At 46.9% G+C, this 14,132-nt stretch overlaps 1 protein-coding gene and 1 pseudogene across 23 annotated transcripts in view; one reads left to right on the top strand and one right to left on the bottom strand.

The window, feature by feature from the left end:
- The window catches only part of SYTL3 (synaptotagmin like 3), a 117,834-nt gene that overhangs the window by 67,681 nt on the left and 36,021 nt on the right, over positions 1-14,132 (top strand). For 18 of the 23 annotated variants that reach the window (XM_054490262.2, XM_054490266.2, XM_054490255.2 and 15 more), the window contains 2 exons: positions 3,137-3,261; positions 10,506-10,640. In XM_054490262.2, coding sequence (XP_054346237.2) covers positions 3,137-3,261; positions 10,506-10,640 — 260 coding nt within the window. The remainder of the gene's footprint in view (positions 1-3,136; positions 3,262-10,505; positions 10,641-14,132) is intronic. The other 5 variants (XM_054490269.2, XM_054490265.2, XM_054490270.2 and 2 more) reach the window with 2 other exon arrangements.
- On the bottom strand, positions 10,737-11,798 carry LOC129037918 (archaemetzincin-2-like; annotated as a pseudogene).

A 14,132-nucleotide genomic window follows, 5' to 3' on the forward strand; every position in this document is an offset into this window, starting at 1 on the left:
GAGGAAGCAGCTGAATTTCATGGGCCTGTTTGTTAAGAGCGTTTGGTGGCTTAAAAATCACTGTTCCCACTCTGCTGGGCTCTCTGACAGTAACCCCTGCTCTGTGCGCCTTGGCCTGGAACGTGTTTTCCAGCTGTCCTGGCTGCCTCTTCTCTTGTTCTCTTGTGGGTGCTGTTTTCCCACCCACACCCTAGTATTTGTAATGAAAGGGTGGGTGCTAGTCCACCCTTCCCTGTATGTCTTTCTAGATGCACAGCCCTTCTCCAAATCTGTGTGGCTTCTGTGAATTGTCTCCCACCACTGCCACTGTGGAATCAGTGCCTTGGAGTTAGCCCCAACCCTGTCATCCCTCAGCCACCGAGATCCAGAGAGGTGGGACACACGCGTCAGCACACATGCGCCCTCCTGGACGTGCCCAGCCCTGCACACAGGTGCATTGAATATGCTCACAGCTGTCAGGTGGCCACCCCAGAGCCTGGCCTGTGTACCTGCTCACACACTTGAGGCTAACCAGTGTAATACCCAGGTGGACGACTAGAGCTAGTCTCTGGGCGAGGTGTGGGGGAATTCACAAGGGCAAAGCAGCAAGCATCCCTTCTCTGATATGGAAAGCTGACTGAAACTGCATAACCTACACACACACACACCCACCCAGCACCCCACCCCCACCCCCACCCCCCACCCCGAGGCAGAGATAGAAAACCCCAGCTTTCTGGCTGCTAGGAGTGGCCCTTGGCCTCTGACCTTTCCCGAGTGCTTCCCCTGGTTCTGCAGGAACAGGACACGTGACCACACACACACACGCCCTTCTCCCGTCTCTGCCACAGGACACGTAGGCCCTGTAGGCACTGACTCCTATTTCTTTGGATTTTGAGCTCTTCTTCTCGTGCCCCTGTTATCTTATTGGCTGCCTGTTTCCCCACGGAAGTGGGTGCAGAGGGAAGCCTCATTCTGAGGGGAGGAAGATTGGCACCTGAGGTCCTCGGGGAGGGACTGTAGAGGGCCCCAGACTCTGCACTGGCCCAGGTGCTGAAGGGCGGCTTTGTCCCTGAAGGGTTTTGAAAGCTGACCCAGAATTACAACCTCTAGCTGCTGATGCTTCCCAATGAAGTCAAACTAGCAGGAGGAAATGAGTGACTGCAGCTCTGTCTATTATCAGTACATTTCTAGAAGATGTCAGCACTGTAGTCCCCCTTAGAAAGGGGAAGAGGAAATGAGAAAACTGGTCTTGCTCAGAAGCAATCTGCATTTCTTTCTCCTCCTTATCCTTTGTCCCCTAATAATACTGACCTATAAGCCTATTTCTTAGAGCCCAAATTTCTCAAGAAGGCTTGTCCTCTCCTCTCGTCTGTGAACTTTCAATGGCCCAAATAGGCCCAGGCTTTGGGGTGGGCACTAAGAGATTGCTGGGGGACCAGTTCCTCCTAAGGGCTTAGAAATTAGAGCCCCTCACGGCCTCACAGCCCAGACTGGGATGGGCCATCTGAGCGTGTCCTTTACTTTGTCCACTTTGAGGACCTGGTGCGTACTAGTGCCTTGTAAGCTGCTGGCCTTAGAAGGATCCCCCAGTGTTTCTTGATGGTCACCTTGAGGACGTGGGGATGGCATTGCTATCAGGGGAGGCTAGGAGGCATCCTGGTGGAAAAGCTGGACACCCCAGCTGTTTCGGGGAGCGTGTGTTGAATTTCCCTCTCTAGAGGAAAGAGACACTGCAAGACTCACTCTTGGGCAGTGTAGGCGGGAGAGAACGAATAAATAGTGAGAGGATAGAGGATTCATGCAATAACATCCCAAGGAGGTGGATCCAAAGCCAGCTGGGGGGTTGAGAGCCACGCTGTCCGTTGCAGTGGCCTCTAACCATGTGTCGCTCTTGAGCCCCTGAAATAGGGCTGCAAGATGCACTACCAAAGTGAACACACTGGGTTTCAGAGACTTGGAATCCAACAAAAGTAAAATATTTCATGGATAACTTTAATATTGATGACATGTTTTAATATTTTGGATATATTGTGTTAAACTAAATATAGAATTAAAATTAATTTGGCCAGGCATGGTGGCTTAAGCCTGTAATCCCAGCAGTTTGGGAGGCCAAGGTGGGTGGATCTCTTGAGCTCAGGAGTTCGAGACCAGCCTGGCCAACATGGTGAAACCCTGTCTCTACTAAAAATACAAAAATTAGCTGAGCGTGGTGACACACACCTGTAATCCCAGCTCCTTGGGAGGCTGAGGCACAAGAATCACTTGAACCCAGGAGGCGGAGGTTGCAGTGAGCCGAGATTGCATCATTGCACTCCATCCTGGGCAACAGAGTGAGACTCCATCTCAAAAACAAATAAGTAAATAAAATAGAGTTAATTTTACCTGTTTTTTTAAAACTTTTTTAATGTGGCTACTATAAAATTTAAAATTATATGTGTGACTTGCATTGTCTCTCTACTGGACAGCACAGCTCTAGGGACAGTTTTAAGGTGCCCGTTTGGAGGAATGGGGTTCTCAAGGGAAAATGAAACCATCTTCGGAGGATGAAACTATCTTCAAGGTGGTTCTCTCACTTCTGTATGTGGCTTCCTTCCTTCAAACTTTATTCATCTTTATTCTAGACCACTATTATACTGTAAAAATGAAACATTTGTTTACAGTCATCTTTCCAGGGTTTGCTTATTATAATTGTTATGAGGACACCCCAAATCTTATTTTTACCTCGCTTCAAAAAGTCACAAGAAATGGTGTTAAGTTGTAACATCTTTGTAAGGAACCCCTAGAAAGCCGGCTTGTTTGGTAGGCTGCTGTCTTTGTGTTTGGACGAGTGCACATGCATGTGTGTGACTTGGAACATAGAGGAGCTTGGGTGGACGATTTCGCTTCACCTCTCACCCTGGCCATGGCCTGGGTGGCCACAGCAGGACCTTGAAGGAAGCCAGCCCTCTCCTGCCCTGATCCAGCACACTATCTGCTCACCTTCCCAACGCCTCTGCACTTGGTGGGGGAATGTGCCGCCCTTGCTCCTCCATGCACTTTGCCCTCTTAGGACCTTGGGACCCACTGTCTGTGGGTTCGGTGAACCCCAGAAGAGGCTCCCACAAGTCTCAGCAAAGCTGCTTGTTCCCACCCATCAACCATTGTGTTTGCCTTTTAGAGCTCTCCAAATCCCAGAATGATATGACTTCTGAGAAGCATCTTCTTGCCACGGGCCCCGGGCAGTGTGCGGGCCAGACAGAGAGACGGAGCCAGTCTGACACTGCGGTCAACGTCACCACCAGGGTACCCTGAGCCCCGCAAGGCCTCCACGCTGATCACCTTCATGTTGTCTTCCAGAACTTTCTAGCCTGCCTTCTCTGTAGATTTATGTTTTCTTTGGTTTTATAGAAAAACAGTAAGCCATCAGAAAAACATAATTACCAGTCAGCGCCTCTATTTGGGCAGGGCTGGCCCAAGGCAGGTCAGGATTCAAGGTCAGTCTGGAAAACTGTTCAGCACAAGGAAAGGCTTCCACCTAATCACAAGCCCCTGAGGCTCCTCTGTGTCCACAGAGCTCCCTGCTGGCTTCAAGGCTGCGCCAAAGCCCAAGGGCTTCCTGCAGGGCCCACACCTGCCAGGTTAGCCCTGGAGTCTGCAAGACCAGCAGCCTTTGGTTAAAATCTGTCCTGGCCTCTATGGAAACTATTGAAAACATAAAGGCGAGAGCAAGTCTGTGGGGCGCTCTTCCCCCGCTGTCCACACCACAAGTGAGAGCTCCCTTAGTAAAGGCTTCTAGGGAAATAATTATTCCACCTTCCCACCAGGACTAACCCAGCCTGGAGTGAACGCTTCAGGTATGAGAGAGAGCCAACCTTAGAATGGGAAAACCTGCATTCTAGTTCAGCTGAGGTGCCTTGGCTGGGCAGCTGCCACCAGCTGTTGCTTGCCGTGTTGATGTGACTGCCCTGGTAGCCTGGACAGAAGTGGTATCCCTTCTCTGCTGCTGTGGGCTCCACTCAGACTGTCCTTTAGGCGAGGGTGTGAGGTCAGCCCCACTCTCCTGCTGGAACTTGCACACAGCCTCTTGAGAGTTCACGTCCTGCCTCCCACTTGAGCCCAGTGTGCCCCTCTGTAAAATGAAGGTGATAATTAATACCTGTTCTGCCCACAGCACAAGGTTTTGTAAACATCTAATGAGATAATGTAGTATCTTGATTTGCTATCTAAGTCATCTAAATATTTTATCTAAATTGCCAGCATTGACTATGATGTGCTGGACTCTCTACTAATAGCTTAACTAGGCTATCTCATTTTATCTTCATAACCACCCTCTAGGGTAGGTATTGCATGCAGCCTCGTTTTACATGTAAAGAAATGGAGGTTTAGATTAAGTCACATGCCAAAGGTTGTATAGCCAAAAGAGGACTGAACTCTGAGGTGGTGATTCCCAGCTCTTATGAGTATAGGAGTCACTGGGGCTCTTAAAATACAGATTCTAAATCAGTAGCTGCAGGGTGGACGTGAGATGAGGAACCGCAGATGCATTTTTGGTGAACTCCTGGGATCTGACGAAGTCTATGCTGTGAAGTTTTCAGACCACACTTTAGGAGTGAGGTGTCTAGACAGTTTGAAATGTATTTGGCAGGTGTTTGAAATTCTATAACACAAGTGTCAGTTCCTGTCAGCTTCCCAGGGTCTACAGAAGCTTCCTCCGAACTCCCTCTGGGGATCACTCCTTCTCCTAGTGAAACAGGTGGAGGGGAGGGTTAGCAACTATATGAAGCCCTGTGTTCCACACATGGTGGCAGCATTTTTTCTTACCTACTTTATCACATTTAATTCTTACAAAAATACCGTGATAGATATTGTTATTCCCATGATAAAGATCGGCCAAGCCTGGTGGCTCATGCCTGGAATCCCAGCACTTTGGGAAGCCGAGGTGGGCAGATTGCTTGAGCCAAGGAGTTGGAGACCAGCCTGGGCAACATGGGGAAACCCTGTCTCTACAAAAATACAAACAGCTGAGTGTGTTGGCACATGTCTATAACCCCAGCTACTCGGGAGACTGAGGTGGGAGGATCGCTTGAGCCCGGGAGGTCAAGGCTGCAGTAAGCTATGGTTGCACCACTGCACTCCAGCCTGGGTGACAGAGTGAAACCCTGTCTTAAATAATAATAAATTAAAAATTTAAAAATTGGCTGGGTGCCATGGCTCATGCCTGTAACCCCAACACTTTGGGAGGCTGAGGTGGGTGGATCACCTGAGGTCAGGTGTTAGAGACCAGCCTAGCCAACGTGGTAAAACCCCGTCTGTACTAAAAATACAAAAATTAGCCAGGCGTGATGGCGAGTGCCTGTAATCCCAACTACTCAGGAGGCCAAGGCAGGAGAATCTTTGCTTGAACCTAGGAGGCGGAGATTGCAGTAAGCCAAGATCGTGCCATTGCACTCCAGCCTGGGCGACAAGAGTGAAACTCTATCTCAAAAAGAAAAAAAAAAAAAAAAATTCAAGAACCTGAGTTTTCGTAAGAGGTTAACCAACATGTCTAATGTCACATAGTGAATGAAAGATAGAGCCAGGAGCAGACCTGGGATTTGACTCTGAATTCTAAACTCTATGTTCCCATAAGAAGGACAAACAAGGACTGCTGAAGAAAGAGGGTTCAGGAAGGGGATTGTGGAAGCATGAGTAATTCTCTTACTTGCTTGAGTCACAGGAAACCACTCAGAGGCTAACATTGACTTGGGGTTAACCAGATGCCTGGCATTGTTCTCAGCGTAATGCCCCTCAGAGGTATTTAGCCTTTGTGATCCTTAACACAGCCCTATGAAGTTGGTACTGTTCCTGTCCCCATTAAAGACGGGGACACTGGGGCAAAGAGATGACCAAGAGCTAGGTGGAGCCTCCTCCAGAGACCAGCCACGCCCTGTCCACGCCCCAGAGGTGGGACACATTTCCCATTTGCACCGTGATGTGCTGTGTGGTGGCGCATCCCATGCACCACAGGCTGGGCTTGTGGCGTTCTGCATGAGGATGGCCCGTGGGTCCTCGGCACGCCCCCTCCCCTGCTGCACATGTACATGGCCCGGAGTCTGGCCGGGGTTGTCTGAAGGGCTAAGGGAGCTCAGGGATAGAAGTGGTGGGGTGCAGGGGAGATGGTGGGGAGACGGTGGCTAGAGAGCCGATCCAAGTAGACATTGTTATGTGTGTGTCCACTTCTCAGCCATGCTCTTGGCAGGAATGCTTCCAGCTTTCTGCAGGCCTTCTTTCTCCCCACCTTAATTGAGGATGTGGCTGGATTGGTTTCTTTGTTTCATTTTGAGACCAAGTCTTGCTCTCTTGCCCAGGCTGGAGTGCAGTGGTGCTATCATGGGTCACTGTAGTCTCCATCTCCCAGGCTTAAGTGATCCTCCCACCTCAGCCTCCCAAGTAGCTGAGACTACAGGGATATGGCACCATACCTGGCTGATTTTTTTTTTTTTTTTTTTTTAGTAGAGATGAGGTCTCACTGTGTTGCCCAGGCTGGTCTCAAACTCCTGGGCTCAAGCAGTCCTCCCACCTAGGCCTCCCAAAGTGCTAGGATTACAGGTGTGAGCCACCACGCCCAGCCAGATATGGCTGTTTTAAGGGACAGTTTAGCCAAATGTTTATAAAGTACTCAGCAATGATAGTATGATCTATAAATACTAAATAACTATTGGGTTGAAATATAAGGAGTACATCTCTATTTATTTGTTTTTATTTATTTTTGAGACAGAGTCTCATTCTGTTGCCCAGGCTGGAGTACGATGGCACAGTCTCGGCTCACTGCAACCTCTCCCTCCCCAGTTCAAGTGATTCTCATGCCTCAGCCTCTTGAGTGGATAGGATTACAGGCATGCACCACCACACCTGGCTAATTTTTGGATTTTTAGTAGAAACGGGGTTTTGCTGTGTTGCCTAGGCTAGTCTCAAACTCCTGAGCTCAATTGATGCGCCTGCCTTAGCCTCCCAAAGTGCTGGGATTACAGGTGTGAGCCACTGCGCCTGGCCCAGGAGTAGGTCTTTAAATAGAACATTCATCAGACTGCAGTTACACATGCCTTAGCTGAGGAGCTCACCAAAATTCCTCTCATTTTCATCAGAGCATGTTGGAGCATCTTGTCAACGTTAATTGTAGAACACAGTGGCCCTGCTTTGGAAGTAGAGGATGCTGGTGCCCATCTTGCAAGGGGCTACATTGAGGCACAGAAGTAGTCGATAACTTTCTTTTTTTTTTTTGAGATAGGGTCTTACTTTGTCACCCAGGCTGGAGTGTAGTGGTGCAAACACGGCTCATTGTAGCCTCTACCTCCTGGGCTCAGGTGATCCTCCCACTTCAGCACCCCTGAGTAGCTGGAACTACAGGGGTACACCACTCTGCCCAGCTAATTTTTGTATTTTTTCTAGAGATAGGGTTTTACCACGTTGCCCAGACAGGTCTTGAATTCCTGGGCTCAAGTGATCCTCCCACCTTAAAATCACGCGGTGACTCGGGGATGTTAACTGAGAAAACAGCTCAGGATCTTTCCCACACCACTTCTCTGACTGTTAAGTTTGAACCACATGTTCTGAAAACGCCCCTTCAGAAATGCTGACTTAAGCATCTGAGCCAGAATTCTTCAAGAAGTGAGTTCTTACCTCTCCTCTCCTGTGCATTCCACTGGGATTTTATTGTATGTGTTATGAATGTACAGTATTGACCTATATTGGCCATAATAACATGCACCTGTTAAACAGGAAGGATGCCTAAAAACCGTCAGGAGGGGCTATCTCTGGGGAGGGGAACTGAGGACAGAGGTGGAGGAAAAAGATTTTCTCTCTTTTCTAGTTTTTTTTTTTTTTAGATGGAGTCTTGCTCTGTCACCCAGACAGCGAGCAATCTGGGCTCACTGCAACCTCCACCTCCCAGGTTCAAGCCATTCTCCTGTCTCAGCCTCCTGAGTAGCTAGGACTATAGGCGCCCGCCACCACACCCAGCTAATTTTTGTATTTTTAGTAGAGACAGGGTTTCTCCATTTTGGCCATGCTGGTCTTGAACTTCTAACCTCAGGTGATCTGCCAGCCTCGGCCTCCCAAAGTGCTGGGATTACAAGTGTGAGCCACCGTGCCTGGCCAGCTATTCCTTTTTAACAGCTACTTTTTTTTTTTTTTTTTTTTGAGACAGAGTCTTGCTCTGTCGCCCAGGCTGGAGTGCAGTGGCACGATCTCGACTCACTGCAACCTCCGCCTCCCAGGTCCAAGTGATTCTCCTGCCTCAGCCTCCTGTGTAGCTAGGACTTACAGGCACGTGCTAATTTTTATATTTTTAGTAGAGACAGAGTTTCACCGTGTTAGCCAGGTCTCAATCTCCTGACCTCGTGATCCACCTGCCTCAGCCTCCCAAAGTGCTAGGATTACAGGTGTGAGCCACCACGCCCGGCCTAACAGCTACTTTTTAAGGCTTTTAGTTCATGCTGCCAAGTTGCCCTCCACTGAGGTTGACTCAGTTTACCTGACCACTGGCAGGGCAGAGTCACCTGTTTTCCAGCACACTTGCCAACATTCAACTTTGTACCTTTTTTTTTCTCAAAATGTTTATTATAGTAAAATACATGTAAGACTTACCATCTGTACCATTTTAAGTGTATAGTTCGTGGCATTGAAAACATTCCTAATGTTGTGCACCTGTCACCACCATCCATCTCCAGGAGTCTCTTCATCTAGTAAAACTCAACTTTATAATTTTTAACATTTGCCAATATAATGGGCAGTTATTTAAAATGTGCCTTTCTTTAACTGCAGGTAAGCTTTTTCTCCTTTTTCCTCTGGCACACCTTCATTCTTGAACCCCTCTCATTGGATCTTCTGGCTCTTCCAGCCTCTGGCTCCTTCGCTGTGGCTTTGATTGACACTTCTGTCACGCCTTTAGTGTCCCCTCAGACAACATCACACATCCCCTGTGTGTTCATGATCTGTGTCCACGTGTCTGTAGGTCTAGGACGTGCTTTCTGTTTAACCGTCACCAGCTGCTCCAGGTGGAAGGCCTTCCCTCTCAGGCTTACCCCAGCCAGCCTCAGCATTCTCTCGGATGATTGCAGCCCCACTGAAGACGATCCCAGAGGCTTGGAGAAAACTCTCTCTGGCCTCTTTCCCATTGACCTGGCTGGCGCTTCCATTTGAATGGTGTCTCTGTCTTCCTACTAGCTAGTGAGCCCTTGGAGGATGGATGTTTCATCTTCTCCTCTTTCTTCTCTCTTCCTCCCCTTCTACTCTTCCAGCCCCCAGATTTAGCGTAGTGGCATCAATATAGTGTTGCTTAACAAATAAATGTCCATAAGAATTAAGTTGGCATTCTGGGGATGGAAAGCATAAATAATTTGGAGGTAATCATTTCTTTCATTTGTTCTATCATATTCTCACTTAGTATTTTCTTCCTGAAAATTATGACTGTGGGGCAACTGTTGTATTTCTGAGTTCTGCTTTCAACCTAGCACCAAAAACTAAAGTCTCCACTTGGAAACTGTATATTTTCAGTCATTAAGAGGTTTTCCCACCTTGCCCGTTGTGTTTATTGTGCTCTGCGGGCACTGTCCAATGGAACTTTTCTGCAGGGATGGGAATGATCTTTATGTGAGCTGTCCACACAATGCCCAGGGCTGCATGTGGCCACTGAGCATTTGAAATGGGTCTAGTGCAACTGAGAAGTTAATTTTGTTTGATTTCAATTAATTTAAGTAGTCGTGTGGCTAGTGACTACCATATTGGAAAACACAACTGTATACATCATAGAAATGTCAGCTTGGCTGTGCGTGGTGGCTCACGCCTGTAATCCCAGCACTTTGGAAGGCTGAGGCAGGTGGATCACTTGAGGTCAGGAGTTTGAGGTCAGCCTGACCAACATGGTGACACCCCATCTCTACTAAAAATACAAAAATTAGCCAGGTGTGGTGGCACATGCCTGTAGTCCCAGCTACTTGGGAGGTTGAGGCAGGAGAATTGCTTGAACCCGAGAGATGGAGGCTGCAGTGAGCCAAGATTGTGCCAGCGCACTGCAGCCTCCAGCCTGGGTGACAGAGCAAGACTCCGTCTCAAAAAAAGAAAGAAAAAATAAAAAAAAGCGTCAACTATTAGCAAAGTATTTTTAGAAAATTTAGAGACATATTTTGATTTTTCCCTTTTTATAAGCATCTTAGAGCTAAAACTCTGCTTATCAGGCTAATTATTATATATCAAGTGATTAAATGCCAGGACCATTTATTAAGGCTAACATTTGGACTTAAGACTTTTACTAATCCACGAGTAATCTACTCATGACTGTTCATGACTATCCCAAAGCTGGATGTTGTCTGTCTCTGGGCCTTGTGTGCATGCGTGCGTGTGTGTGTGTGTGCACGCGCACGCATTTACCAAATGCAGGTGTGTCCTCCTACTCAGAAGTTTGCATGTTAGTAACATCAAGTCATAGATGCTTGCTGAAGTCACCACATTTGAACAAAACCAAACTGGGATGGAGACTGTAATATTAATTTTTGTTTTTCCTTCTCCAGAAGGTCAGTGCACCAGATATTCTGAAACCTCTCAATCAAGAGGATCCCAAATGCTCTACTAACCCTATTTTGAAGCAACAGAATCTCCCATCCAGTCCGGCACCCAGTACCATATTCTCTGGAGGTTTTAGACACGTGAGTCTCATTCCAGTGCTCTTTTTTTTTTTTTTTTTTTTTTTTGGAAAGCATAATGTACAAGTACTTATTTCAATTACTCCTATTTGAAGGTCTTTATTTTTGGAGAACAGCAAGGCATTTTATTATCCATCCTTCTACTCCTTAAAGGCTTCCACAGGTTTTCGTAAAGTTGCATTATCCTTAGGCCTGTGTTTCGGAGTTACTCCAGGTGTGTCAGCAGATTCATTATCAATCCACTCCACCAGTGCTTTGTAGCTTTCTATAACGCAGCATTCTGCAACGTAAACAGATAGGGCAGGAGGGCGCCGGTCGGCTTCTTCCAAGTGGTTGGAGCTGCGTTAGGCGTGGAAGCCACTGACAGTGTCGCAATCCACGTGTGTGTCCAGTCTCATGGGTTAAAATCTTACAGGATCAATGTAGTGAAACATTAGTTCTTTCCAGAATGTAATAGTTATCAAAAATTGAATAGTCAGTTGAAGATGTTTTCTGGCACTTCCTCCCTTTGCCTTCATAGCACAAGCTATAAAAATCACTGCCATACTTAGCAAAGCTGAATATCCCTACACCATCTGTCAAAGAGGCCTGTCCAAAGACAAAATTTCAGGAGTCTCTTGGGTAAAGATCAATCATTGTTATCCCCATGACACAGGCGTCTTCAGGTTTCTTCTTTTTTAAGAACTTCAGGATGTCCCCTGCATGAACTTGTAGGCTTTGTTTGTGAATTATCATTGACTCTAAAGGAACACCTCATTGCAGAAACAGGAACCAGTTCTAGGAGATTTTCTCTCAAGCCATAGAAGTATGCCTCCCAGTAGGCCTTGAGCCATTTAATAGATTCTTCATTGATAATTCTGGTGTTTCCCAGAGATCCAGTGGACTGAATATAAATATTGCATTTGTCTGGAGAGAGTGTCTTTCTGTAAGGGCCACTGAAGAACTGTTCAAAGTCTTGGGGAGCCTCTGGATGGGAAGTGATCTAATATGATTGGGAATGCAAAGTAATGGGTCCAAAGAGATCACTGGCTGGCTGGAAGCCTTCGTTCATTCAGCACTGTTTTCCCCAGCATCTAATTTCCCATACTGTGACACAAGGCCTGGGTTCTTTGAGATGAGAGCTGTTTTCAGTGTCTGTTCAGAGTGCCATACTGTTTGCATAATGACAGATCTCTTCTGTTAACATCATGTTCCTAGGTTGAACTTTATTTTTTTTATTTTTATTTTTATTTTTTATTTTTTGAGACAGAGTCTCGCTCTGTCACCCAGGCTGGAGTGCAGTGGCATGATCTCGGCTCACTGCAAGCTCCGCCTCCCAGGTTCATGTCATTCTCCTGCCTCAGCCTCCCGAGTAGCTGGGACTACAGGGGCCCGCCACAACGCCTGGCTAATTTTTTTGTATTTTTAGTAGAGACGGGGTTTCACCATGTTAGCCAGGATGGTCTTGATCTCCTGACCTCGTGATCCGCCTGCCTCAGCCTCCCAAAGTGCTGGGATTACAGGCGTGAGCCACTGTGCCCGGCTGAACTTTCTTTATTTTAATTTTATTTATTTATTTATTTATTTATTTATTGAGAGAGTCTCGCTGTGTTGCACAGGCCAGAGTGCAGGCTGGTGCCATCTCAGCTCACTGCAGCCTCCGCCTCCCGGTTCAAACGATTGTCATGCCTGTCTGCTGGGTAGCTGGGATTACAGGCGCCCACCACCACGTCTGGCTAATTTTTGTATTTTTAGTAGAGATGAGTTTCACCATGTTGGCCAGGCTGGTCTCGAACTCTTGACCTCAAGTGATCTGCCTGCCTCGACCTCCCAAAGTGCTGAGATTACAGGCACGAGCCACCGCACCCGGCCTAGAACTTTCATTCTGCCTTTTAAATGGGTCAAACAGGTGTTCAGCCATGAGGCTTTATTAGGAAGAAGGTATCCTTCTGAGGTTTTTACCTTATAAGGATGGACATAGCTGGGCCTGGCTGGAAAAGTGTTGTGGAGGGAATCTTCACCCACCAGGCCTCGAGGCCACCTGCCCACCTTCCATGGCCGTTCTCATGTGCGTGCCTCATCCAAGTACTCTTTTTTTTTTTTTTTTTTTTTGAGATGAAGTCTCCCTGTGTTGCCCAGGCGCTGGAGTGCAGTGGCACGATCTCAGCTCACCGCGACCTCCGCCTCCCAGGTTCAAGCAACTCTCCTGCCTCAGCCTCCTGAGTAGCTGGGATTACAGGCATGAGCCACTGTCCCCAGCCCCAACTACTCTTGATATGTGTGGCATGGTTATGACATCAGTAGACAAGGGGAGGGTTGAGCTGTCGTCTTGTGAGAGAAACTGGAATGTGACAATAGAACTTAGAAGTGATATTTTACTTAGGTTGGGATTTGGGGAAACCCTTGCTATACTTTGAGAGTGATTTTCTTTTTTACATCTTATTATGAACATTTTCCTACATACGGGAGTAATAATAAATATTGGTGTCTTTTGATTTTGTGTGTTTATAATTTTGATGAAGTCTGATTTGGCAGCATGTTCTTTTACGGTTAAGTCTGTGTCTTGTCGATCCGCAAGTCATGAAGATATTCTCCCATGTTTTCATCTAGAAATTTAGAAAAGTTTAGCTTTTACGTTCAGGGCTGTGCTCCAGCTCATTACTATTTTTGTGTGTGGGTGAGTGGTGTAAGGTAGAGATTGGGGCTCATTTTTTTCTGTATGGATATTTAGTCAACCTAGTACCATTTGTTAAAAAAAAAAAAAAAAAGACTATTACATCCTCCAGTGACTTTGGCATCTTGGTTGGAAATCAAATGTCCACATAAGTGTGGATCTCCTTATGGACTCTCTGTTCTGCTCCAGTGAACTCTTCGTCTGTCCTTTTTGCCAAGACCACACTATCCTGAGTACTGTATCTTTGTAGTAAGTCTTGAAGTTGGATATTATAAGTCTTCCAATTTGGTTCTTCTTTTTCAAGATTGCTTTGTGATGTTTTAAATGTATTCTCTGTGTATAGGTAGGCATTTTAATTCATTCGTTCATTCATTTGTTTATTAAAAAACATTAAGGCTGGGCGTGGTGGCTCATGCCTGTAATCCCAGCACTTTGGGAGGCCGAGGCGGGTGGATCACGAGGTCAGGAGATCGAGACCATCCTGGCTAACATGGTGAAGCCTCGTCTCTACTAAAAAATATAACTAAATAAAACACAAAAAATTAGTTGGGCGTGATGGCAGGCGCTTGTAGTCCCAGCTACTCAGGAGGCTGAGGCAGGAGGATGGAGTGAACCCGGGAGGTGGGGCTTGCAGTGAACCAAGATCACACCACTGCACTCCAGCCTGGGCATTAGAGTGAGACTCTGTCTCAAAAAACAAACAAACAACATTGAGTGTTTACTTTTTGCCTAGAATTGTGATGCATGGTATAATAGATGGATTCTTGGATGAGGGGCCATAATGCTTCAATTAACACTTGTGTTAGTCCATCCATGTTGCTATAACAAAATATCACAGGCTG

This window comes from Pongo pygmaeus, chromosome 5 (genome assembly GCF_028885625.2).
Source record: "Pongo pygmaeus isolate AG05252 chromosome 5, NHGRI_mPonPyg2-v2.0_pri, whole genome shotgun sequence".
In the NCBI taxonomy this organism is placed as follows: domain Eukaryota; kingdom Metazoa; phylum Chordata; class Mammalia; order Primates; family Hominidae; genus Pongo; species Pongo pygmaeus.